At 40.3% G+C, this 24,973-nt stretch overlaps 2 protein-coding genes across 2 annotated transcripts; both read left to right on the top strand.

Annotated features, from left to right (window-relative positions):
* Nucleotides 1–6,660: 6,660 nt before the first annotated feature.
* LOC120792059 (zinc finger and SCAN domain-containing protein 2-like) lies at nt 6,661–9,392 on the top strand. Its single transcript, XM_040131068.1, has 2 exons — nt 6,661–6,926; nt 8,106–9,392. The coding sequence occupies exons 1-2, from the start codon at nt 6,764–6,766 to the stop codon at nt 9,059–9,061; spliced, it is 1,119 nt and encodes a 372-aa protein (XP_039987002.1). The 5' UTR covers nt 6,661–6,763; the 3' UTR covers nt 9,062–9,392.
* A 2,321-nt stretch (nt 9,393–11,713) lies between these two features.
* dna2 (DNA replication helicase/nuclease 2) lies at nt 11,714–24,960 on the top strand. Its single transcript, XM_040128117.1, has 25 exons — nt 11,714–12,083; nt 12,954–13,010; nt 13,481–14,429; nt 14,867–14,975; nt 15,271–15,420; nt 15,985–16,168; nt 16,315–16,463; nt 16,672–16,794; nt 17,074–17,317; nt 17,491–17,605; nt 18,001–18,157; nt 18,397–18,588; nt 18,824–19,066; nt 19,216–19,329; nt 19,527–19,636; nt 19,944–20,053; nt 20,229–20,357; nt 20,750–20,842; nt 21,044–21,237; nt 21,529–21,618; nt 22,031–22,244; nt 22,820–22,909; nt 23,046–23,231; nt 23,377–23,523; nt 23,736–24,960. Exons 1-25 carry the CDS (start codon nt 12,054–12,056, stop codon nt 23,787–23,789), a joined length of 4,233 nt encoding a protein of 1,410 aa, XP_039984051.1. The 5' UTR covers nt 11,714–12,053; the 3' UTR covers nt 23,790–24,960.
* Nucleotides 24,961–24,973: the final 13 nt, after the last annotated feature.

Below are 24,973 nucleotides of genomic sequence, written 5' to 3'. Positions count from 1 at the left end.
TTTTGGGGGGCATTTTTACCTTCATTTGATAGTTCACAGTGCTGACAAGAAACGTGGAGAGAAAACACGGTATGACATGCAGTTCAAGTGGCTCACAGACACAGGGAACTGGCCGTGTTTCACTAAGTTGTTGGGCAGCCACTCATAGTCTGAACCCTGAATTTGGGTTATTCCAATTTGGAACAGCAGACAGTACCACATACACACACTCAGTTCACCATGTCAGCTTATTAAACAAAAGGAGCTTGACCCACCGTCCTCTCTGATCTGCTCAGTGCTTTTACCACAAAGTGTCCACCACCACTAAAACAGTACACCACCATGTTTAAAAACTGTTGCCCCATTACTAACTTGTTCTGGTAGTGCATTTGAGGAATTAGATTCACTAAGAAAACGCTGAATTAGTATTGTCTGACCTTGTGTTACCGGAAGTGACATTATCTGTCAGCTAAAAAAAAAAGTCACAAATATTTTAACACTGAAAATCTGTTACTTAAAACCATGAAATTGGTCTGACATTTTACCAGCCATATCAACATTTCCTGGATGACAGTTTATGATGCAGGGAACCATATGTTGGTAGCAATGGTAAAGTTCAGACTTTTGTAATAAAATTAAATTAAAATTTGTAATAAAAATTAATGGAGAAGAATAACCATTATCATCCTGTTGGTGGTTGGTGGGACATCCATTAAGAGCCCCTAGGATGTATTTTGCAATGTGAGGACAACACAAGGACTTTCTGGCCACTTCTTTCTCCTCTGATGTGTCGTTCTTCTCTCCCTGTTGTCAAAGAAATCACATAGGGGACAGGAATAATCTTACACTGTAAAATTCGAAATTTACATCAGATGGCCTTGCCCTCTTACTCTCTTACTTTGTCTTTCTTTCACACTATTTTAAAGACTCTCTTTTCATCTTTTAATCTCCCCCTGCCTCTCAGTCTCTCAATTTTGGGATTAAAACTACAAACACACGAAGTTACTTTACTCATTAAAAGGCAGACATGCAACCAAGTATGCTTAAATTCAGCTGCCAGAGGTTTACATTACTTAATTTATTGAGAGACAGATTAAGAGTCAGTCAGGAACAGAGCTGGGAAGGGCGACTTCTAACTTTCCAGTCACAGTTCACAACGGCCTCTATGAAAGAAGTGCTCTCAGTCATTTTCTGTGAATAGTTTTTGTATTTCTGAAAAACCTCTGCACTGCTGGTTAGGAAATCATTTCGATAATGTGATTTAAAAAATTTAAATCTAATACCACGGAGCCATTAATGGCAAGAGCCAGAATCAGGTTTTTTAAGTTTTTGGTTTTTTTTTTTTCATTTGTGAAAACGAAAACAAAACAAAACAATTGTCTGGATTTTTTAAGTGTTTGTCGTTGTAATACTCACTTTGGCCACAAGAGGCCGAAGTGCACCACCAAGCCCAGTCTAAACTTGCACTAAAAGCATTCATGTTGTCTTCCAGGGGATTTTTAATTTCTCCATGCACTCTAAACACGAGGTACATAAACTGTGTGTTAGAAAGTTATGTAACATTATGGTCATGTCTTTCTTTTGGCTTGAAATGTATTTCAATTGGCAAAGGTTTTCTTCCAGAAAGGCTTTAGGAAGTCAGCTGAGATTGTATAAAGAGTGACAAAGTCTGCATATCAACTAGGTTGTGTTGGATGACTGGCTCAAAGGACTTTCACCCAGGGGACTAGGATTCAAATTCGGTTTTATTTTTTGACTTAGTTAACTTATCATTTTCAGTTTTTTCTTTATTTTGATTTTATATCTGGCAGAAAGCTAGAAAAAGTTAATGAGTTAATAAGCTATGTAGTTAAATGAACTACACATGACTGTGCATATCAAAAAGCTTGATCATTAATATGTAGGAAAAGATCGAAAGGTTAATTTAGTCAGGTACTAAGGTCCTTTGCTTTGCTGCTAATGAGTCTACCAGAGACTAATTACTTCTCTGTCTTTGCCTCTACCTCTCTTTGCTTTCTTTTGTTCGTTAAGTTTGGCTATGACCTTTGTTTAAAAAAAAAAAAACAAAAAAACAAAAACCAAAGTGGTGGTAAAGTGGAAGAAACGTCTAGGGCCTGTAAGAAAGACAAAATGAAACACTAAAAAGAAAGGAAATGAGTGAATGAATGAATGAGCAAGTGGAGTGACTGGGATTGTGTTTAAATGAAGTGAAGACCAGAGTCTACTGTGATCCTCATTCCTCACAGAGCTGTTGCTCTTTAAACAGCGTGTGTGTGTGTTTGTGTATAGACTGATCCTGTGGTCCCCCTGAGCTGCTGCACCCACAGTTTAACAAGATATCAGAGTTTCAGCAGCAGTGACCTGACAGCTCTGTGGCAAATTCATGTCAAAAGATTTTGAATGAACAACAGGTCTCGCCTAAAAGTCAAACCCGACATTAGTTATGTGACTTTCTGCAAGCCACAACTTGGAATCCAAGTAAAACTGATCCCTTTGGAGAATAATGTTTTCATCTGCCACAAAGTGAGGGGTTTTCCCCCAGCTATAAAAAGATGGATCTTCCTGTTATGTTTCATTCTCTCTGCATTACAGTCATTAATTACTGAAATACCAAAAAAGGAAATACATCTGATTATCTGCAGTGTTCGCTGTGATTAGAGCTATAGAAATGGAACTGACGATGAGCATTTCTTTCAAATCTGTAATCAATAATTGGGCTTAATTTGGCCCTGACAAAGAAAGACAAGAATCTGATTTAATGCATCTATGACATCCATGTTAGCATGTTATCTTGTTCCCCTGTTTTCAGTGTTGCCAACCAAATCAACTCATCAGAGCACAGTTAGAAGCCTGCGATGGACACTCAATCTAGGCGAGTACTATATCATACAGTGTGGCCTGTAAATGAAGCTCCATTGTATAGTGTTTTAAAGTCAGTATCCAAGACACATTTAGTTTTATGGTTTTATGTTTCATCAATGTGAGAGAGCTCGGGTGTTAGGAAACAACAGCTAACAAACACCTGGTGATTGTTCACTGGCATCTCTAGGCTGATGATGTGATTGACCTAAATTGTTGGTAAATGGGTTGTACCTGTGTCCTTTTCTGAAGTGACTCTTTTACAGTTTTGTACTAACAGGAAATTATATTAGATGTGGTATCCTTCCACCTGCAACTCTGTGCTACTTGCCAATGGTGAACGACATGTTTCTTCCAAAGATTTGCTTTACTTTATTATTTTGAGATCTTTCTCAAGCTGTCTCACAATCATCTGTAATGAGGTTTCAAGTTTTCCAGCTGTGAGATGCACCTCCATCAAGAGCCTACATAAAAATCAAATGGCTTTGAATTAACTTAATTTGTCACTTTTTCAGTCTGCATTCACAATAAACTCAAAACCTAATTATAATAAGTAAGGTAATATGGAACTGCGACATAGTGTTATTGATTCCAGAGAGGAAACAGTGGCGTGACACCCAAGAGCACCCTGATCAAAATGGAAGAAACGCAGCAAAGGAACTGTCAACATATGTCTCAACAAACAGTACAGCTATGTTGTACATTTCAGCTGTGGAGGCTTTAACACTCTGTGTACAATGACAGAACAATGTCCATGTTTCTGACGGCATGATAACAGCATTACAGCTCTTTGGCAAACACCTAACGTAGTTGTCCGGGAGGAAATTACCAGGCTGGGTCACATCTCACGAGTGCATGAGCTGCTGTTAGAGGGACAATAATTGAGGTAGGACCGGATAGGAATTGAACTCCGGAACAGAACTGACAAAAAATCTGATAGACCTGGTCCTGCCGAGTGAGGGAGATTAAACACTTGGAATACTGAAATGGCACAAGAATGTTTTCTTGCTCGTGTTAACAGTAACACAATGAACTGGTAAAGAAGCGTGAAAGCAAACAAAAGCCTTCGAAGTTCCTGCACTGTGTGTTTGACTGACAGTTGGACCTGCAGGGGAGAGGCAACGTAAACGATATAGCTCTGGGAACAGTAGTTTACTAGTTACATCCCAAATCCGATAGATGATACTGTTCATTTCATATCGTTAATATCTATTTAACAAAATGTTACAGATATTAGCTGAAAGAAAATGATGCTGCAACGCTGAAGTATTATGGCCTTAGTCCTAAGACTATTTTGCAAGTTCACAGTACAGTATAAACACACAGGTCACAGTGTCAGGGTGTGTGTATCAGTGTGCGTACACCCGAAATATTCACAAGAGTGCCACCTGTGAGCATATTCGCTTTAAAAGCTGAAGTTTACTCTTCCTTTTTTTCCATTTGATTTGCTGCTGAGGACAGAAAACAGATGCCAGAACACTATACTGCTGTGGCAAAATGCAAAAAAAAAACATTTTAATTTCAGCGGGACTTAATAAGAGTAGATGGATAGAGTCCTGGGGTCTGTGCAGAGTGAGCTGGTGTAGATGCATCTGTCACGTTGGCATGTTACGGTTTACATGGCGGCTGACCTGATCTCTGTTCTGCTGTGTGTGTGTGGGGCCCCCGCTGGTATGTTATTGTCTGACCATACGGAATCAGTGAGCGTTAATCCTCCTGCCTCAGCTAACAATACCATGAATGGTATTTCTGGCATTTTTCAAAAGACTGACAGGGACACAAAAGAATGAGTCCACAGGAAAAGAGATAGTAAAAATAATGTATAAATAAAGTGAAATAAATAAATGATGGTAGTAATGAAAAAAATAGAACTAAATAATCATTCATTATAATTTGTCCATAAAATATTTTAAGTAGTTCTAATAACGGATTTATGGAAGAAGACATTTTCAAAAGTAAATCAGTATAACTTGTTGCATCTTTTTCGTTAAAGGATAATCATCAAAACTTCATAAGAATTAAGCTAAATGATACAGGATGAGTTGAAGACCCAGACATTTGAGTCAGGTTTGAGTAGATTCCAAAGATGAGAGCGTTTGCTTTGTCAAAGCAAGTTGACAGGCATCCATCCGTTCCGGGACTGAGGTGAAAAGGGGTGGGGCTCAAAAAGAAAATGACATTTGTAACAAAAACATGTATCCCATTTACTGAGAGTGTCAGTTAGCCTATCCTACCTTTTTTTCGTACCACCGATCCTGATAAATCTGACAGATATCACCACTTTCTGGCTGTGGCTCTGACCGAGGCAACTTTCATTCATAATGATAAAAGCGGCGGGGAATTTTAAGGGGTCAAACAAAAGTGCTGCAGTCTTTAATATCAGAAAGCCAGTCGAGTGGCCTTTAACTTCGCGCAAAGGTCTTATATCTGCTGACATCTCCCGGTCGGCAATTGCAAATGCAAACTGCACTGGTCTATTCTAACCAAGGCAGGCAGGGTTTTATTTAGACAGATAGGTAGGTAGGTCGTTTAATGGGGTTTTATAGGTCGTGAACACATTCATAACCTGATATAAAAACTGGCAAAATCATTGTTGAAGTGGCCTGCAAATGTTACAACTGGCGTATCTTCGAAATTGTCCCTCCTCTGGTCTTGTTTCAGTGTTTTGTTTCATGGCCGGTGGGTGGCAGCAAAGCTCCGTCGTGCCGAGGGGCTGCGTCCATTGTGTGCCTCACTTTCTGTTGGCAGCCTGGGTTGCCATGTCCGTTTACAGTGAGCGACTTTGCTTTTCCGTAGTGTTGCTTCGGCTGCTTGGCCGGTTTCCGTGGACATGTCACATATCACCCTATTTTTTTTTAACCTCTTTTGAACAAAATTTAACACAATGTATAGTAAAACCCATTCATTCGTTAGCAGTCAGATTAATGATTTTCTCACAAGAAGTCATCTGCCTAACGAGCCCCTTTTAGGACATTAATTCGTAAGTGAGGGAAAATAGGAATACTTCATTTTGCAAAAAGTGGAATTAAAGTACACTCCGTCTAAACCAGGAGTAAGTATCTAACACGTTACAGTGTAGTGCACTCACACCAATATCATCATTCTCACATTCAGAAGTAACATTATGAGTAATCGATATATCAGCCACTCGTAGCATCGGCAAGTTATAAAATATATCAGGATTTCGATGAGTAAATTCGTACTGACCAGGAGCGTCTATCGGGTGGGATCGTTCGACCACACACCACCGGCCAATCTGTGGGGCCACTCGCACGCTGGAACCGAAGAGGGCTCCTCCTGTCGGGTCTGTTTTTTCGCCTCCGACAAGTCACGCGGCGTCACTGTGTGTGTGTGTGTGTGTGTGTGTAAAGGAAACAGGGGCATCGCAGATAAAACTGTCCGCTCTTCTTTCACATGTGCTTACATACGGCACACGGCACAAGAGCACGATCCGAAGCATAGAGGATATCGATTATTAAAAATATTAGGATACAGGATATGAATAATTATTAGTCTATGTTTAAAAAAATGCATTAATATATACAGTTGTTCGGAGATTTAGTGGCAAATTAAATTAATTTTCGTTTCATGTGCACTAGCACATGCATATTGTATTTTACTTTAAAAAAAGGATGATTACCTTATAAACAGATAGGCTTCATTTGAAACACATGGTCAGACCAGCACAAAAAAAACCTAAACTTTATTTTAAAAAATAAATAAATAAAGTTTCGGCTAATGAATGTTTTCGCCTGACAATCAACCCCATTCAGTTTCAAAGAGATGGATTTGCCTTTCACAAACGGGTTTTGGAGAGATTGCTTGCTTTCGTCGCGGTACCTGGCAACCCAGGGAGCAGCAGCCAGCCAGCCAGCCAGCCGGTCCCGTCGGTATACGCGCTGGAGGTTAGCTGTCATCCGCGGAAATGTTCAAAACCGAACAGCTCAAAGCTTTGGTCAACGAGCGACTGAAGGCAGCCGCCGAGGAAATATTCAGCCTGTTTGAACAAACTCTTAAAGACTACGAGGAGGAAGTTTTTCGTTCAAAGCAGGAGCTCGACCAGCGGCGCGGGCTGGCCGGGTGGAAAGGTAACGGCCGGAAGCACTCAGGTTAACTTCGACCCTTAAAACACCACTAAAGCAGGGAGTCGGGCGCCTTTAGCCCCGGTAATGTTTGCTAAAATCTGTTGCACCATCCAATCTCCTGGGCCCCTCTTAACAATCAGTCCGTTTACACAGGAGACAGAAAGTAGCGCCATTTTGCATCCCTGAGCGTATCAGGAGAGGGAAGCAAAATGGCTGGCTGTACAGTATTCCACATTAATTCCCCTGGCGTGCCTTTTTTTATTTATTTATTTATTTATTTTTTTTAGATTTTCTCATTAATGTTATGTTCTAGGCATGATCTCAGTGGGGTAGGTTACAGGTTTCCTTCTTCACTATTAGGGCTGCAAAAAGAAGAAGGCAGAGGATGTTCCCAAATACTACAGGTGCTCAATCTAGACTGCAGTATCTAAATTTTTTAACATTATTCACATTATTTTTGTGGATTAGGTTTAATCTAATTCTGTTCCTGGTGTTGGCAAATCAGCATGAAATACTTTGCCGCACAGGGACAAATATGCCTGCTTCTTCAATTACATGCTTGTTTAAAGGGAGTTTGATATGGATCTCCCCATACGGCAGGAAGGTTAAAAATAACAGAGAAAATTCAAATTATTACCCAGACTGTCAGTTGTGAACCCTTTTGAGAGCTTTTTTTTTGTTGTCACCAGTGAGCAGATTGGGTTTTACGGGGGATATGGAAATTGTGAGTTATATTGTAACCTTTGTTTTAACGTACAGATAATTGGTGTATAATTTGGTGGCCATAATCTGTTTGATTACATGCGTCTGTGATGCCCTGTGAGTCTCATACAGAAACAAATTTACAACAAACACAGAGGCACTTTTACCGCCTATATCCGTCATCTTCAACATTGTTAATATTTTTTTTTGTCAAGTGTTGTTTGTAAAGACATCATCAGAAAGCAGACTTTTTCATTTCATTTCAGAGTGTACTGTACACTGCAACAGTTACCATGTTTTCACCAGGAGACTACACATCTTAACATAAACACGCAAAATTTAGAGATTTGTTTATACAGGAATGCATTTTGATACTCTGCCTGTCTTGTCTAGCTGTCTTTTTCCGTTATACAAATCAAAATGTGTTTTTTTTATCAAACAAAAGCCCACATTTCTTTTCTCCTGTGTGATACTATCCAGCCTGCGTGCCGCTCTCTGTCCAGGAAGAGGACATCCCCTCTGAGCAGGAGCACTGTGGGAAGAAGACTGACCTGGGCGAGGATGAACGTGAGCCCCCGCAGATTAAAGAGGAACAGGAGGACAACCTGTGGGCTGCTCAGGCAGGTGAAAAGCAGGAGGAGGCGGATATCAAACAGACCATGTTCAATATCATTTATGTGCAGAGAAGTGATGAAGATGGAAGACAGTCACCACATCAAAGCCAAGGAGTTGAAAATAAAGGAGACCCTCTGCCCAGCAGCTCATATGAACAGTTGAAACCAGAACCCGACAGAGAAGGCTGTGGTTCGTCAGAGCCAACAAGTGACCGTCAGATGAGTGAAGACAGTGATGATGAATGGAGAGACAGTGGGGGAATTTGCTCAGGTATTAGGAAACCTCCGCAAGCTGGTGAGACAGTAGACAGACCGTACACCTGCAGCATTTGCAACAAGAATTTCAGGATTAAATCCATTCTGACTCGCCACATGAAGACACACACAGGAGAGAAACCTTACAGCTGCGGTGTTTGTGGCAAAAGCTTCATCCAGCGCTCCTATCTGCAGACTCACATGAACTCTCACTCTGGACAGAAGCCGCACACGTGTAGTTTCTGTGGCAGAGGATTCACACAGGTTGGAAACATGAATGCTCACATACGAATCCACACGGGAGAGAAGCCTCACAGCTGTTCTGACTGCGGTAAAAGTTTTAGAGAGAAAGCAGACCTCATCAAGCACACGATAATACACACTGGCGAGAAACCATACAGTTGCACTGTATGTAACATGAAATTCAGCGCTCAATCCAATCTAACACGCCATATGAAGACTCATTCAGGGGAGAGGCCATACAGTTGTGCTGCTTGTGGGAAAAGATTCATTCGGCGCTCCCATTTAATCATTCATATGAAGACTCACGTAGGAGAGAACTCATGAAACGCTTGCACCTGCTGCATGGTATTTATTTGATCGTTTCCAGTGTAGATCCAATGCAATGTTCCAAACTACAGACACAGGAAATTGTGTTTCAGTGTGTTACGGGGGACAAGGACTTGCATTAGACGTGTAAAATTGATAACAAAACCTTTTTCCTCAGAATCATCTTGTTTCATTCTGCTTGTAGTAATTCTTCAGTTTGTCAGTAGATGCTCTTTCTGCTTTTATTGGAGGATTACAAGTTTTCATTTATGCAATATTTTAAAAACACCTTTAAAATATTGATTGCCTTTGTCTGTCTAATGGGTAATAAAAAGTGATTATGTTATCGCACTTTTAAGTCTCACAGTTTCTTCCAGGTAAACATTCCTATAAGACAGATCAAATTGACATCATATATTCGTACTAGCAGCTCTGTGAGGCTTTGAGCTAAAATATAACATCAGCATGCTAACATACTCACAAGTGAAAATGCTAGCATGCTGACATTTAGCATGTATAATGTTTACCGTGTCCACCATCTTAGATTAGCATCTTAGCATGTTAACAATTGCTAATTAACTCTAAACATATAAAGTTCAACTGAGACTGACTGGAGTGTCATTAGTTTTTCAAATATTTGGCCATAAACCACAAAACTGGAAACATAGAAATTTTGACCTGATGATGTTGTTAGCTGAAAAGTCAGAGGGTCACCAAAATTATTACATTCATCCTGAGGGGATTATGAAAGTATGGAACAAATTTCATGGCAGTCCATTGAACAGTTCTTGAGATGTTTCACTCAAAAGCACAAATATCAACCTGTTTGTGGTGCTAGTAGAAAGGCCAGGGGATCTCCAAAGTCAGTAGGATTCATCCTCTGTTGACCACGAATGTCTGTACACAATTCTGTAGCAATCACAAGATAATAGGCTAAAAACCTGTAGACCGACAAATATACTGACATCTCAAATTTAATTTTTCCCGTTCCTGATGCAAGGCAAGATGATCATAAATTATGGAATTAAGTGAGGTCTCCACATTGCTACCATTTTGTGATAAAGAAATTCCAATGCCAACAAAAGCCAATGAACCATCATGTTTTGATTAAATAAAGATGAATTCTTTTAATGTTGGAGGAAATAGCAGCCATATAAGTTTGGAGAGGACCCAGTTTAATACAACATGATGTTCCAACGGCAAAGGTAACTGTACAGAGAGGTGTGGCCTCCGTTCAACTGCAATTTAATGTATATGACTCACATGTTAACTTTTAGATTGTCCAATCGAAGTCTATCAGTGTCGACTTTAAGAACCAGAACTTGGGAACCTGAGCAGGAAAAGACCTACCTGCAGCACCTGAGGTACTTCTTTCTTTTTACATAAGAAGAACACAGACTTTCACACATACCCAATGACCTGCCTGAGGAAATAAGGTTACTAAACACTGTATATTAAACCTAAGCAGCACAACACACAATATAAAATGCAATAACTTTCTGAAGTGCTCATCATGATTTAGTTCTATTCATTTTCTACTTTAACACCAGTATTCCTGTCTCTAAATGTGGCTGAAAGAACCTCAACTAACTTAATGTAGCCAGAAGTGTAAGTTATCAAACTCTTTTACTCTGGCTGTGTAAATATTTTTAGTTTACTATCTTTTCATATCTATAAATATTCCTATAACATTTCTATGAAATTTTAACTGCTGTGATAGTAAATAATTACTATTTACTGATATCAGAATAAAAATAATGCTTAGTTGTGAGCCTCACATCAAGTTTATATACCGTAATCACTGGGTTAACCTGATGGTTGCAAAATTTTCCAGGCTGTAAATGGAAAGCAATTGCGCTTGAGAAAGTCCAAGGAGCTCTAAGTTGAGGGTTAGATGTTCAAATTGGGCTGAGTGTGCAACATCTCATGTTTAAGGCAGGATATTCAAAATAAGTTACAGCAGAATGACTGTGGGAGTGGGTGAAGCAAACGTGATCCCAGTGAAAAATACTGCTCAGTTTCCTGCAGTTTCACAACGTCAGAGATGTTAAACACCTAAATTTCTACTCAAGCAATATACACCTCAAAACTATATATGTATAAATTTGAGGTACTTGTAATTTACCTGATTATTTTCAGCAACCGATTAGTCGAGAAAATAAATGGCATCATTAGTTGTACTTTACTTTTAATAGCTAAAAACGTATGCACAGTACTTTTAATACTTTAAGTATTAAATGTTCTTGAACATACTTAGATACTTTTTTCTCAGGGTTTTCAAATGTAGGACTATTACTGGTATTAAAGTATTTTCGCAGAAAAGTACTTTTACTTAAGTAAAGGATCTGGATACTTCCTCCACCAGACTTCTATATGCGAGGTGAAACTCAAGCTCAGACGTAAAGGAATATTTTACATGGAAACACGAAAAGTATGATAGTTTTAGTTTTAAAAAAAAAATGACGGTGTGATTTTTGAGCCCATTCGCATTATTTAACCAACTGCATTATCGGTATATTCACTTGTACTTTTGACACGTCAGACAAACTTTTAGTGATTTTGTAGCCGTTGGGACTCCCGGATGTAAATAATAACAGATTCATATTCGTGTCCAGTTTATTCAGGGACTCTTATTTTGCTGTTAACCGCCAACGGGCGGGGCAAGGAGGCAGGAACTGCGCCGACGTCGTTTCCGTTCCGCGAAGTAGAAACTTTTGGCGCCCCGGGTCTTTTAAAAACAGCTCCCAAACACCGACGGAGACAGCAGAGAGATGGGCGAGAGGACGACGACCACCACAGGCGTCGGTTTAACGGACTAAATCGCTGGCTAGGGCCGGTAGGTTGTGGCGAATAAACCCCCCCCCGGTTCGAGATGAGGCAGAACAAGCCCTCCTCGGACAGCTGTGGCTGAAACCTGTGCGCGGTTCGCCTTCTGTTTGACTGCACCCCGCCGGAAAACATATCGCTAGTAACTACGCGCGCACCTGCCCGCGGTCTAATCGGAGTCACCATGAACAGGACCAAAATGAAGAAACCCAAGGTAAGCGGTGCGAGCATGTCACCATGCAGCCATGCGGCCGTACGGCAGCGAAAATGCTGGAAACACGTTATTCGTACATTTATAAGTAAACAACACAGCGTTTCACCCAGCGGAGGTTTACAGCGGCTTGTTGGGTGGTAAGCGTGTCGTGTGTACCTGCAGCAGATGCTTTGCTTAAGTAAAAGTACACAAGTATTATGAAGAAACCATGTACTTGGTGTCAAAAGTAAAAGTACTCCAGTACTCAGTACTTCAGAAAAAGGACGTGAGTTTTATAATGATAATTATACTGTTAGATTATTATTAGTGTTCCGTTAATGTTGAAGCAGCATTAAACCATTGTAGTTGAAGTGGAGTGAAATTTAAACTATTTTATTTAGGCCTGGAAAACGTCAAACTACAGTGAAGCCTACAGTTATTCTCTCTACTCTCGTTCAAGACAAAGTAAAACAGGAAATGAAACCATGAAATGATTGGCCTTTTTTCACGAAAAATGACAGACAATTAATCAACCATCAGAAGAATTGTAGTCTAATTTTCTGATGGATAACTAATCAATTAATCGACCAAGTCTTTCAGCTCTAATTATATGCACTACTGGGTAGTTTACTTGCAGCAGAGCAAAAGACTGTACTGTCAAGCCGCTCACGAGCAATAAAGGTGAACCACCCACTCCTTCACTGGAGCTGCTTGGTCAGCATTGTCTAAATGAACAGAGGTCATTTATCGCTGTTACTTGGAACAGCTTTTGACCACTTGACGTGAAGCTTTTGTACATCAAGATCTTCTCTACAGTCGCGCTGTCCTGTTTGGCAACAAACGAATGCCACCCATGAAATGCTGGTATATTTTTGCTTTTTTCTTCTTCAGGCGACTCTAGGAGGGCAGAAGAACATCTCATCCTTCTTTTCCTCTCAAAACCACAAGGTAAACAGTGTGTGTGTGTGTGTGTGTGTGTGTGTATGTATACACATACACACATATACACATACACATATATATATACACACACACACACACACACATAGCTAGAGAGAGAGCGAGAGAGAGAGAGAGAGAGAGATATAAAATTTGTTTCTCTCTTTGCTGCCTTTTCTTTGGTTTTTTCCTTTTTTCTTCTAGGTATTCCAGGATTGTCAAAATCTCATCTTAGTACTTAGTGCCATTTAGAGAGATGAAAATGTATTATTCAGTAATTATTAGTCATGTACATAATGTACATATGGTTTTTTGTTCTTTTAGTTTAACTGTTTATCTGTTTCTGTTCTTCTGTAATGCACTATTGCTTTGCTCTGTGACATAAATGTGCTGTGCATAAACAATTTAGTACTACTGTTACTGGTGTAATTTTTTTCGATTTATATATTGAAATACTCATTTGATTGTGTTGCTTTTAGGATGAGTCACTTTCAAAGAAGTTATCCATTGCTGACACTGCATTTGCAAAGACTGAACCTCAGATGGAAGATGGTTTGAGTGCTCCATTGAGACTCCACTCCCCCTTAAAGAGGCGTATTCTGGGGGACCTTGAGAACCTCCTGCCCTCCTCGCCAGATCTTCTCCTCTCTGTGCCAGAGACCCCCAACAGTCAGATCAGGCTTGCCTCTTGCTCTCCCTCCAGAGAGGCAGGTCCTCTGAGCACCCCTAGCAGAGAGGTGGCGAGCATGGCAAAAACTGGCTCGTTGTCCCCCATCTGTCTAAGTCCCCACTCCAAAGGGCCGCCTGCACGGAGATTAATATCCAATGAGGGAGGAAGAACAAAGAGGGAAGAGGGATGTTCTGGCCCCCTAAAAAGACTCTTCAGTCCCCCTGAAGACTCCCACAATGCCAAGAGACCAAGAACAGTGATCAGCCCTACATTTAGCAACCTAAAAGTAACAAGATCTGTGACTGGCCATGAGAAGACGCCTTGTTTCTCCAGTGTGCAGTTAGAGGGTCAGTCCGAGAGGTCGGGTCACAGCCGAGGTACTGAAGTGGTCTTTAATGACAGCAGAAACGCAAAGATTTCACTGAAGTCTGTTTCCTGCAACTCTTTGGGGGGACACAGAAAACAGCAGGAAGAGAGAGACGAAGAAGAGACACATTCTGGTTTTACTGTGATAACAGAACAGAAAGCAACTGAGGTGAAAACCAATGGAAACCCACACACTTATCAGGATAAGAATACTCATACACTTGTTGCTCATGTGCGCAAACCCAGTGCACAGAGTATCACGCCTGCACCACAGAGAAGTGCAAAGGAGAGAGAGGTCGACCTAAACGAGAAAGAGGCTACAAGAACAGCCAGGACATTGCCGAATGGAGGCAGAGATAATGTGCCATCGTCCAATCAAGAGCAAGCTGGAGGTAAGCCGACAAAGTGGGGCTTTTAATTGCCACCAAATACATGTTTTGCATAGAATTTTAATTATTCTTACGAGAACTACATGATGTTGACAGGGACAAATATTACAATATTTTTGACTGCAATAAAAAAGCGGATGTGTTGCAGCACTCCCTTCACTCTGATGAACGCTTTTTTCATTGAAAAACGTGAAGTTTAAAAGTATTTTACCTTAGCAAAGTGTCTCTATGATGAGCCCTGAGTTAAAAACATGAATGCATCCTTTAACACAAAGAAAAAAGAGTACACAATCTCATATTACTGTATTGAGTATCATATCATAGTATCCATAATATGATACTGTAGTATAAACACAGTTCTAATTTATGTTAATATCTTTAAATGTTTGTTTTTATTACCTGCCAACCTTTTTTTTTTTTTTTTTTTTTTTTTAAATCAGGGATGACCTCAGCATGTCCTATGGAAGAGAGGTTGGATGAGAGCTGGTTTGCAGAGCACATGCATGTTAACGAAGTTCTTGTCACAGAGGATAAATCCAAAAACCCCTTGTGAGAAACACATGAACACACTGGCTGGTGGTGTCACTGCACAGTCTGATCTAGTTATGTTACTGTAAATTTGCCATAACTGGCAGATAGCTTAGAGGAGTTTAAGCGCTTGACTTTGTGAGCGTTATGCTGCTGACCTGCCAGGATGGCATTAGCCTCATGGCTGGAGAAGTGAGCTTGTGACTAAACAAAGTCGTGTACATTTTTCTGCTGTAATAATAAATCCATTCAGATTTTTAAAAATTAACAAAGCCATGAGCATGTATGATGTCAAGAGTCCTCTCTGTCCCTACAGTGAGGTACCAGACCACGTGATCCTTTCTGGTGGCATTAACAACCGCTACTGGGTTTTGGATGTGGAGGAGGGGCCTGGTCACAAAACGCTGACCATCTCGTGCTACAAATCTCTGCATCCAACTGAGACGTGTCTGCTTAAAGATGGATGGTAATGCTGCATGTTGGGACATCTGCTCTTATTCAGTTCCATATTTTTATCATAATGTACATTGCATTTTTCCCTAACATTCCCAGATTACAGATTCGGCCCAGATTTATGAAATTTGCACTGACTTTTCTGTCTCCTACTTATAATCATAAAAAAATGAGTAATGCATAATATTAATTTTTGACTTGATGAATTATTACGTGTTAACTAGTTACAAAAAGTCCAATGTTTTAGATTAAGTGCCTAACTTGACAACGTGGACAAATTCAATGGGCACTGTATGTTTCTGAATACATGTTTACATTTCTATTCCCTCCTTTTTCTTGTGGTATTTTATTTGTCATTTCTATTTTGTGTGTGGGTGTTTTTACACTCATATATGACATGCATTTGAAATTGTGGGCATCCTTGTATGTGTGTGATAAATTGATCTTCTGTGATGATTGGGGACTGTGCGTTTGGCGTGTGGCTGTACTTATGTATCTTCGCTTATCAGTCTTCATTATGCCTGTATGTGTCTCTGTCTTTATATGTTCATAATGAAGATTTCTTGGGTGTTCCCAGGGAGGTGACGCCTGTTTGTCGTGGTGATGTGGTGCATCTGGAGGGCCACTCTAATGGTGGGTCCTGGTTAGTGGACAGGGAGCAGGGCTTTCTGGTTTTACTGCCTGATAGCCTGATCTCAGGTACCAGCATCTCAAGCTCCATCCGCTGCATGAGACGTGCAGTGCTGGGTGATATGTTTAAGGTAAAAGGCTTTTAAAACCTTCAAATTAATGTGTATTTTTCCTAAATTTCTTATTTTATCTTGAAATGGATATTAAACTTTGCACAGTGTGAAAGCCAACAGTTATATCTTTCCTTCTCCTGGTCTTTCTGTTCGCCGTGATGCAGAGTTTTGACGGTGGCTCAAAGCAGATGCTGAACGGCACCATGGTCCATGAAGTCTTTCAGAGAGCAGCCACAGCTAAAGATTTTTCTTTGGAGACACTGTCCAAGCTGGCTGACCAGGCACTGCACAGTCCAAAGTACCTGGGAGACATGTAAGCGATTAGATTACACAGTGCAGGGTTGCTGCAGACCCATTCAGAAAAGATAACTTGAACAAAGTAATAAAGATTATGAGGAAACAATAAAAAAAAAAAAAAAAAAAAAGCGCTGAACAGTTATTTGTAAATGACATTTGTGTCACCTGTTTGCTTGATGTTTGTCCTGTTCAGTTACATTCGTGTTTTGCCTGTGTGTCTCCAGGTACAGTTTGGGTGTAAGTCAGGAAGAGATGAAGCAGGAACTGCATGATTATCTGCCTTCACTAGAACATTGGGCAAAGGAATACATCAGCTCCCCAACACAAAAAGCCATCAGTCTCAAAATGTATGCACACATTGACAGATTTACTATCAAAACTTTACTATCTCTGCAGTAGTCTACTTGATTGTTTTGTGTCCATATCTCAAATTAATCAGTGTAATAATTGTGCTGTCAGATTGTTCTTATCCAAAATTTTGACCAAAATGCTGTCTAAAGAGAGACTTGTGATACTGAGGATATTTTTTGCAAAGTTTAATCAGTTTATAAAGTAATTACCAATGTAAATAAGGTTTTGTCAACTGAAAGAGCTGATTATATGTCTCTCTGTCTCCATGACTCCAGCCGTAGCAACAGCACAGCTCCAAGCAGGGATCAGGACTCTGCAACTGTTGTCACGGTTACAGAGCTGGCAGATATAGAGGAGAATGTATGGTCACCAAGATTTGGTCTGAAAGGGAAAATTGATGTGACAGCACGGGTTCGAGTCCAAAGACCACGAAACGGCAGTCACAGATCCCTGGAGAAGACTGTCCCCCTGGAGCTAAAAACTGGAAGAGAGTCAAACTCGATAGAGCATCGCAGTCAGGTTGGTGGACCCCAGTGTGCTCAGCTAGGTAGATGCGCACATGCAGACAGGTGGGGCCAGGTGAAAAGGCAGGTTGACATTAATACAGGCAGATTTAGTCAGGTCACCTGACTCTCACAATTATGGTTTCTAAATGTTTGTATATTGTACATGTGTTTATCTAATGTGTGTAGGTGATCCTGTACACTCTGATGAGTATGGAGCGATACAGTCCTGAAGCCGGCCTCCTGCTTTACCTTAAGACTGGCAACCTGCATCCCGTAGTGGCCAGCCACATGGACCGCAGAGGTACAGTATATCCAGATGTGCTTAACCAACCTGCCAGTTGTGATCAGTCATGTCACTATCCTTTTATTTATTTATTTATTTATTTATTTTATTGAATTGTGGATTATTTTGTAATTCTACAAAATAAGATCAAAATGTATCTAGAAAGAACCTGATGACCCACTGTAGTTGTAAAGAGAGAGCTGAACGTTAACCCCCCACACACACACACACACACACACACACATCCCAATATTACTTTCCCACTGAAAGTCCCCTTTCAACTAAATTGTGTAAATTGTGAGTCTGACCGGAGCACGATCATGCAGTGAAACCAAAGAAGAGCCTTGTCTTACACTCTTTCACAGCAGCCTCTCCTCCATCACCTTTATCGCTAAAACTCTTGTTTTTGTCAGAGCTGCTGAAGCTGAGGAATACGCTGGTTCATCACATTCACAACTGTGTAGAGAAGGGAGCAGAGCGGAGCTGCTTGTCTAGACTTCCTGACATCCTGACAAACAGACAAACCTGCCAGTATTGCCCTCAAAGGAGAAACTGTGCTTTATATGAGAGGTAAACCTTTTTAAACTAATTTTGCAGCTGTGGATATGTCAAGCAATGTAATCTTTTATGAAACTAATCAGCTGGCATTTCCAAGAGTTTTGAAATGGCGAGTTTAATCAGTAGGTAGATGGTGTCATTAAGCTATGATTGCTTCTTTGTCCGTCTTGTGCTCCTTTTAATTTTTTACCAATTCCTCTTATTGTCCCTCTTTTCTCTTTCTCCCCACCTGTCCTTATTCCTCCTCCCAGAGCGGTGGTTAGCAGCTCTGCAGATGTCAGCGAGGATGTTGTGCGTGACTTTCTGCAGCAGGAGACAGGACACCTGACTCCACCACATCTGAGCTATTTTTCCCACTGGCTGTTACTATGCTGCCTTGAAGCTGCCACCATGGAGGCCAAGAATGGCCGAAAGCGTGTGTGGCTTCAGACGGTTGAGGAGAGGTAAGAAGCTGGTCTCTTAAATTTAGACATGTAAACACTCATAGTCTTTGTTCTTTGCTGAGTGTTCTAGTTCCATTATGAAACACTCCCAGTGAAGTCACAACCAGTATTGGGCATAAAAAATTGTGTTTAAAATCAGCCCCTTCATACTGTTTATAACACTTGGTAGAATTTTCTTTTTAAATTCCACCATCTAAATAATTTATCTCAGTATCCTCTGACTTGTGTTTTGTAGTGAGAAGAATGGGAGCTGTGTGGGGAATCTGCAGCTCAGTGGCCCAGTGACCGCCCCGTCTGAAGGAGTTTTCCTCCATTGCTTCCAGAGACGTGGTGTTGCACAGCAGCAGGGTTTGGCCAACAGTGGTCTGGCCAGCGGGGATCGCATCGTTGTTAGCGACCAGGAAGGTCGTCTTGTTGGCTTGGCAACAGGATACCTGTGTGAGGTCAGCAGGACATCGATCAGCTGCACTCTGGACAGGTGAGAACAGATTCACATATATCTGCCATCTGGAGTATTTCAACCCAAAGACAAGTAAAGGACAGTTGATTGTTTGGGCTTTTCTTTCGACAGCTGCTCAGTTGAAGTCCCTAACTTGATTTGCAACTTTTTTGTTGTTTGTGTTTCAGAAACTTGTCAAAGTTCAGTGGTGTGTTGTTTCGATTGGACGGTGATGAAGGTGTGGTGGGCCTCAGTACTCACCTCACCAATCTCTCCAGACTGATGGAAAACTGCCAGGACAGGTGAGTACACTAAAATTAAATATTAAGTTATGATAGCATAGCACGTAGTTAATGGTAAAACAGGCTTATCCCTTGGAAATTAACTAGGTGACAGTTTAAACATTAGCCACACACATTTTATTGCATATCTCTGTTGTGAGACTTTTTCCTGGAAAATTTTCAAGGGTTATTTAACACACACGTCTATCTGTGTGCAGTGATCGTCTTAGGGAGCTGGTTGTTGACCTTCATCCTCCAGAGTTTATTTCCAGCCTCAGTTCTGTTCTGCCCAGAGAGGCCAAGGACACTGTGGCCAACATTCTCAAAGGTGACAAAGCTACTCTGTTCTGTTTTACTTCTCTGCCTGGGTCATGTACTTTCTTTTTTCCTTTTCTTCTTTGTTCTTCCTATTACCGTGGGGGACAATGCTAAAATTAGCAATTTCATGAAAAAAAAATTAGGAGGCATGATATAGACGTCCGCATAAATTTTGCACAGATGCTGGACTTGTTGTTTAATACTTAAATCAATAGTAGAATTTTTTATTTTCCCCTTTTTATATGAAGACATTTCGTCACTTGTGTAAGAGACTGCATGTTGGGTCAATTTATGAATTTGCATGTGTGTGTGTGTAGGTCTCAACAAACCCCAGAAGCAAGCCATGAAGAAGGTGTTGTTATCGAAAGACTACACACTGATTGTTGGCATGCCTGGCACCGGAAAAACCACAACCATCTGCACCCTGGTAAACTCCCAAACATGACCTGTAGACTTTACTTTATCTGAACCATAAAATCAGCATAATCTACTCCCTGTAAGACCAGAACTCTAACCCTCTCTTATTTCTCTCATGTGACATCCGCTACCATTCTCTCTCTCTCTCTTTTGCTCTTTTGTCTCTTCCTCACTCTTTCTCTCAGGTTCGCATCCTACATGCGTGTGGGTTCAGTGTGTTGCTGACCAGCTACACACACTCTGCTGTTGACAACATCCTGCTGAAGCTAAAGCGTTTCCGGGTTGGGTTCCTGCGTCTGGGGCAGGGGCAGAAGGTCTGATATGGCTGACATCTGTTATTCAATACGTAAAGTGCAGTACAATGAATGTCTTCACTTCCCAAAATGTTTCATAACACTAAATGTAAACTGTGTCATTTTGTAGATACATCTACTGTAAAAAAAAAAATAAATAAAATAAAATAAAAATGGTAAGCTGGCATGGTAATTTGCGTTAAAGCACACATCAATGTTAAATATTATTGAAGTTGTACAGTAATGTGTCAAAATAGCAGCATTTGGGGGTTAAAATAATCTGCATTTTTGAAAAATTAAAGGAATAGTTTAAAAAAAAACAATCTATATTTTACAATTGCAAAAGCCTAGATCTCTTGTATTATCCCCCCCGACTTGCTCTGATTTCTCCCGTTTTCTGCCACCTCCTCCAGGTTCATCCAGACATCCTGCCTTACACAGAGGAAAGTGCCAGGAAGAAGGGAGTTCACGCTCTCTCGGAGTTGGAGCAACTTTATAACAAGGAGGTGAGAAATTAGTTTGTGAAATATTATAATTGCAATACCTTTTGACTAATTTACGCACACTACACACGGCAATCAGCTTTTTTTTTGTTTTTTTTTGTTTTTAAGAACATTGTACACCTGATTTCAATGTTTTTCCTGCTTCAAGACATCTCACTTGTAGTAAACGTCTCATCATTGGATACCAATCCTCTCTCTTTCTAGCTGGTAGTGGGAACCACCTGTATGGGCATCAAGCATCCTATTTTCACACGTCGGCGGTTTGATTTCTGCATCGTAGACGAGGCGTCACAGATCAGCCAGCCTATCTGTCTGGGACCCCTTTTTTATGCCAAGAGATTTGTCCTGGTCGGAGATCACCAACAACTGCCGCCAATAGTGAAAAACCTGGAAGCTAGGTAAAGTACGCTTTGCGTAAATGAGGTGTATGTTGATTTGTGATGTACCAAGGAAGGGCAAATCGAAAAACTATTGGCGTAAGTAAGTGCACATATTGAAGTCGTTTGTCTTCATGAGGGTAAAACACGACACAGTGTCAGTCTTCACATTAAAATGGTTCATTTTAAAAAGTGAAGATTCAATATGTCGGGGATGTGATGGGTTCAGTTAGGTGATTATTGAAAAGTTAAAATAGATGTCCATAGAAATAATAGTGATCAGTTTGTTTTATTTGTTTTGTTTTTTTCCAGGTCACTTGGGATGGACGAAAGCCTATTTAAGCGACTAGAGCTCCACAGTGAAGCAGTGGTCCAACTCAATGTACAATATCGGATGAACAGGTAAACCTACATAAACAGATAACACTGCATGTTTCGGAAGTCTCTCATTTATCAAGATTTCGTCCTTAAGACCATTCAAATGGCTCCTTCGCAACTCTCAACCACTAACTTTTTTTTTTTTTTTTTTAACTATTATATAAGGGGAGCTTAAAACCATTTTTGTCCGAAATAATATGAATACAGTAAAATTCATTATGAACCTGTGATGAATATATTCGAGATTAACTTTGATCTTATAGACAGAGTGTTAAAGCTGCTCTGTCTTGCTGTAGGATTGTAGAGAAAACTTAATTCTATTTACATGACAACTACAAAACAGCATGACATGACCAGTTTGGACAAAAGTAAGTATTCCCCATCCGTGATAAACAAGGTGTGCTTTTTTTTTTTTTTTTTTTTTTTTTTTCCCCAGGCAGATAATGTCTCTCAGTAACTCCCTGATGTACGAGGGCCGGCTGGAGTGTGGATCAGAGAGGACAGCCTCAGCCCTGCTTACCCTACCTTTCCTGCTTTCAGTCCAATCGGAGCTTAGTTCCTACTCTCAGACTCATCCCCAGCACAACCTGACATGGATACAGGCCACATTGTCGCCCAGCAACCCTGTTTGCTTCCTCGATTGCTCAATGGTTGGTCAAATACAAAGCAGTGTGGTGGTTTTTTTTTAGTTGTTGTTGTTTTGTTTTTTGTTTTTTGTTTTTTTTAATTCATGTGTTATGGAGCTGTGAAAGGGCTTTTGTATTTGAATGGAAGATTTAAATTTTGAATGATGGTGCTCGTCATCTAAAACTGTACCAGCCATGTGAAGTTTGTAACCTAGCAGTACTGCAAATTTCTTGCAGCTCATAGCTTAGTTTTGTTTTTAATCTAGCTTTCCCCCAATCAGTTTAAGTTGCAATGCATTTTTTTATGAGCTTATAATGTACATAAAACAAACATGCTCCATGCATGCCATTTACACATTTAAAAGTACCTCAGTTAGTTTTTCTGTCTGGTGGAAGGTCGAGCAATCAAGACAGCTGATACAGCTGTTGGAAAAAGTGGTCTAAATGAAATAGGACGTTGCTTTTCAGCTGGTTTGCTTTGGGTACATGACTGTCTATGGGCCTGACACACATAGTACATTTAGGGACAGTGTTTGAGAGTGTATGGAGTGTTGAGGTATGCTGGTCTTAATCCTGATTCTCTCCACTGCTTACTTTAGGTGCCAGCACTAGAGTCGGTGGAGCAGGGAGGCATAAGCAATCACACCGAGGCAGCTCTCATACACAAGTTGCTTTCACTGCTGATAAAGGTACTGCGGCTGATACTCAAGTATTTATAGCAGAATAATTGTATAATACAGTTACAATAGTGTGCTTTTTAAAATCAGAGAAATTATCAGTGTAGCTAATTATTGTGCTGACCCCTGCTTATTTCTTTTTTTTCAGGCAGGGTGTAAGCCCAGTGATATAGGTGTTATCGCTCCCTACAGACAGCAGTTAAAGAGTATCTCTGCTCTGCTGCAGTCCTCCGCTTTCACCGGTGTGGAGATAAACACAGTGGACAGATACCAAGGACGGGACAAAGGTCTAATTGTGCTTTCTTTTGTCAGGAGCACTGCAGAGGAAGGAAATGTAAGTATTTTCCTTCCTAACTCTCCTTTTTTTGACTCATCTTTCTACTCTCTTCTCCGTGCCTCCTATCTCTTTCTGGATGAACAAGCAAATGAACAAGTGAGTGGTAACCTGACCTGATTTACCCAACCCCCTCCATTAATAGTTAGGAGAGCTGTTGAAGGACTGGCGTAGACTGAATGTAGCCATTACCAGGGCCAAACACAAGCTGCTGATGGTGGGCTCTGCCACGACGCTACGACGCTACGCACCTGTGGAGAAACTACTCAACCATCTCCAGCAAGAGAACATGATATCCTTTAGAAATACATCTTGGTACTATCACTCAGCTTTTCTTCATTTTCAGTACAAATTAGAAGAATTAAGCTTTACATGCAATGGAAATTCAAAGTCTGTTGAACAGTTAGTCATCAATGTTTCAAACAACTTTGAAACAGCAATTTTTTTTTTTTCACTTCTGTGCAAGTTTTTTATTTTTTTTATTTTCCTGAACCCTTATTTCACATTATCCAGCTCCCACCAGCTGCCCACAAGGCCTTACCCAGCATGCACCTATGACAGAAGGCTGTGAAGCCATGATGGCGTCTCAGATCAACTGCCTATCTTACAGTGGAGCACTTGCTGCAAATGAGTGCCAGTCTGTAAAAGCACTGCGTGATCTGCCAGAATGTTGGGATCAAACAAATGAGCTGTAAATACTTGTGGGAGTCATCAGTTGTCAACAATTCAAAATCTAGTTATTGCTGTGTTGCTGTGCAACAAGCATTAGGTGGAGTTTAGCTGGAGATACAGATGTCGCTAGAAAAGTAGCGACATCTGAACAACATGTAGGCTTTCAAGGGGATGCTGGATCTGATCCACACCATACTAGTTAAACATTGTAAGTTTTATAATGGAATAACTTTACATTACAGCAAATGCTATGTTGATTTCAGATGCACCATTCAACAGAATATCTCCTCCTCCTGATGCTTTTTTGAAGATTGTGAGGTGATCGTTTGGCATTCTCGATTTTTGTAAGACCTCATAGGCTAAATCTACAGACCCTCTACAAGCTTTGTAGAGACCTTAAGGTTTTGGCTGCTATTGTTGTTGTTGATTTTATTTTAAAAGTCCCTGCTGTGAAACACAAAGACACAAAACTAAACTAAAGCTAAAACATGTTGAACTGACTCTGGTAGATTATGGTAAAAAGCATCAAACTAGGACTGGTCACTATTCATAAAGTGAGATATTTTTGATCAAATACTTCTGTCATTACACTGTGACAATATTTTAGGCATGACTTTTGGTACTTCCACAAGGCATTTTCCGAACACAGCTCAGGAAGTCATCAGTAATGTGAATATGGAGACCAAACAGGTAGTTATCTATAATCCATTTCACTTAGCTACAATAGTCCAATAGGTTCATAAATCTCTGTGAGTTAACCACATTGCAGGCTTAAGGAATTAAAAACCTTGGACTAAAAAGTTTCGCTATATCATAACATTACATTAACCAAATTACTTGCAGTCTTAAATAGTAGTATTTAGTAGATCACTAGACTTCATATTTACTTGAACTCTGTTATAATCTGTGAATGAGCTACACTGATTTACAACTGCAACGGCATGGAAACAACTAACTGGTCTATAAATAAATTGATACTTTTTTTTTTTTTTTGTAAAAGAGAGAGTTTACAGCATAACATTGTCAGTTCAGCAAAAACTAAAGTAAAACCAAGCATGAGAAGTCATTTA

The sequence above is a fragment of the Xiphias gladius genome, chromosome 1, assembly GCF_016859285.1.
Source record: "Xiphias gladius isolate SHS-SW01 ecotype Sanya breed wild chromosome 1, ASM1685928v1, whole genome shotgun sequence".
NCBI classification, from domain to species: domain Eukaryota; kingdom Metazoa; phylum Chordata; class Actinopteri; order Istiophoriformes; family Xiphiidae; genus Xiphias; species Xiphias gladius.
This window is presented reverse-complemented; position numbering and strand designations above follow the sequence as displayed.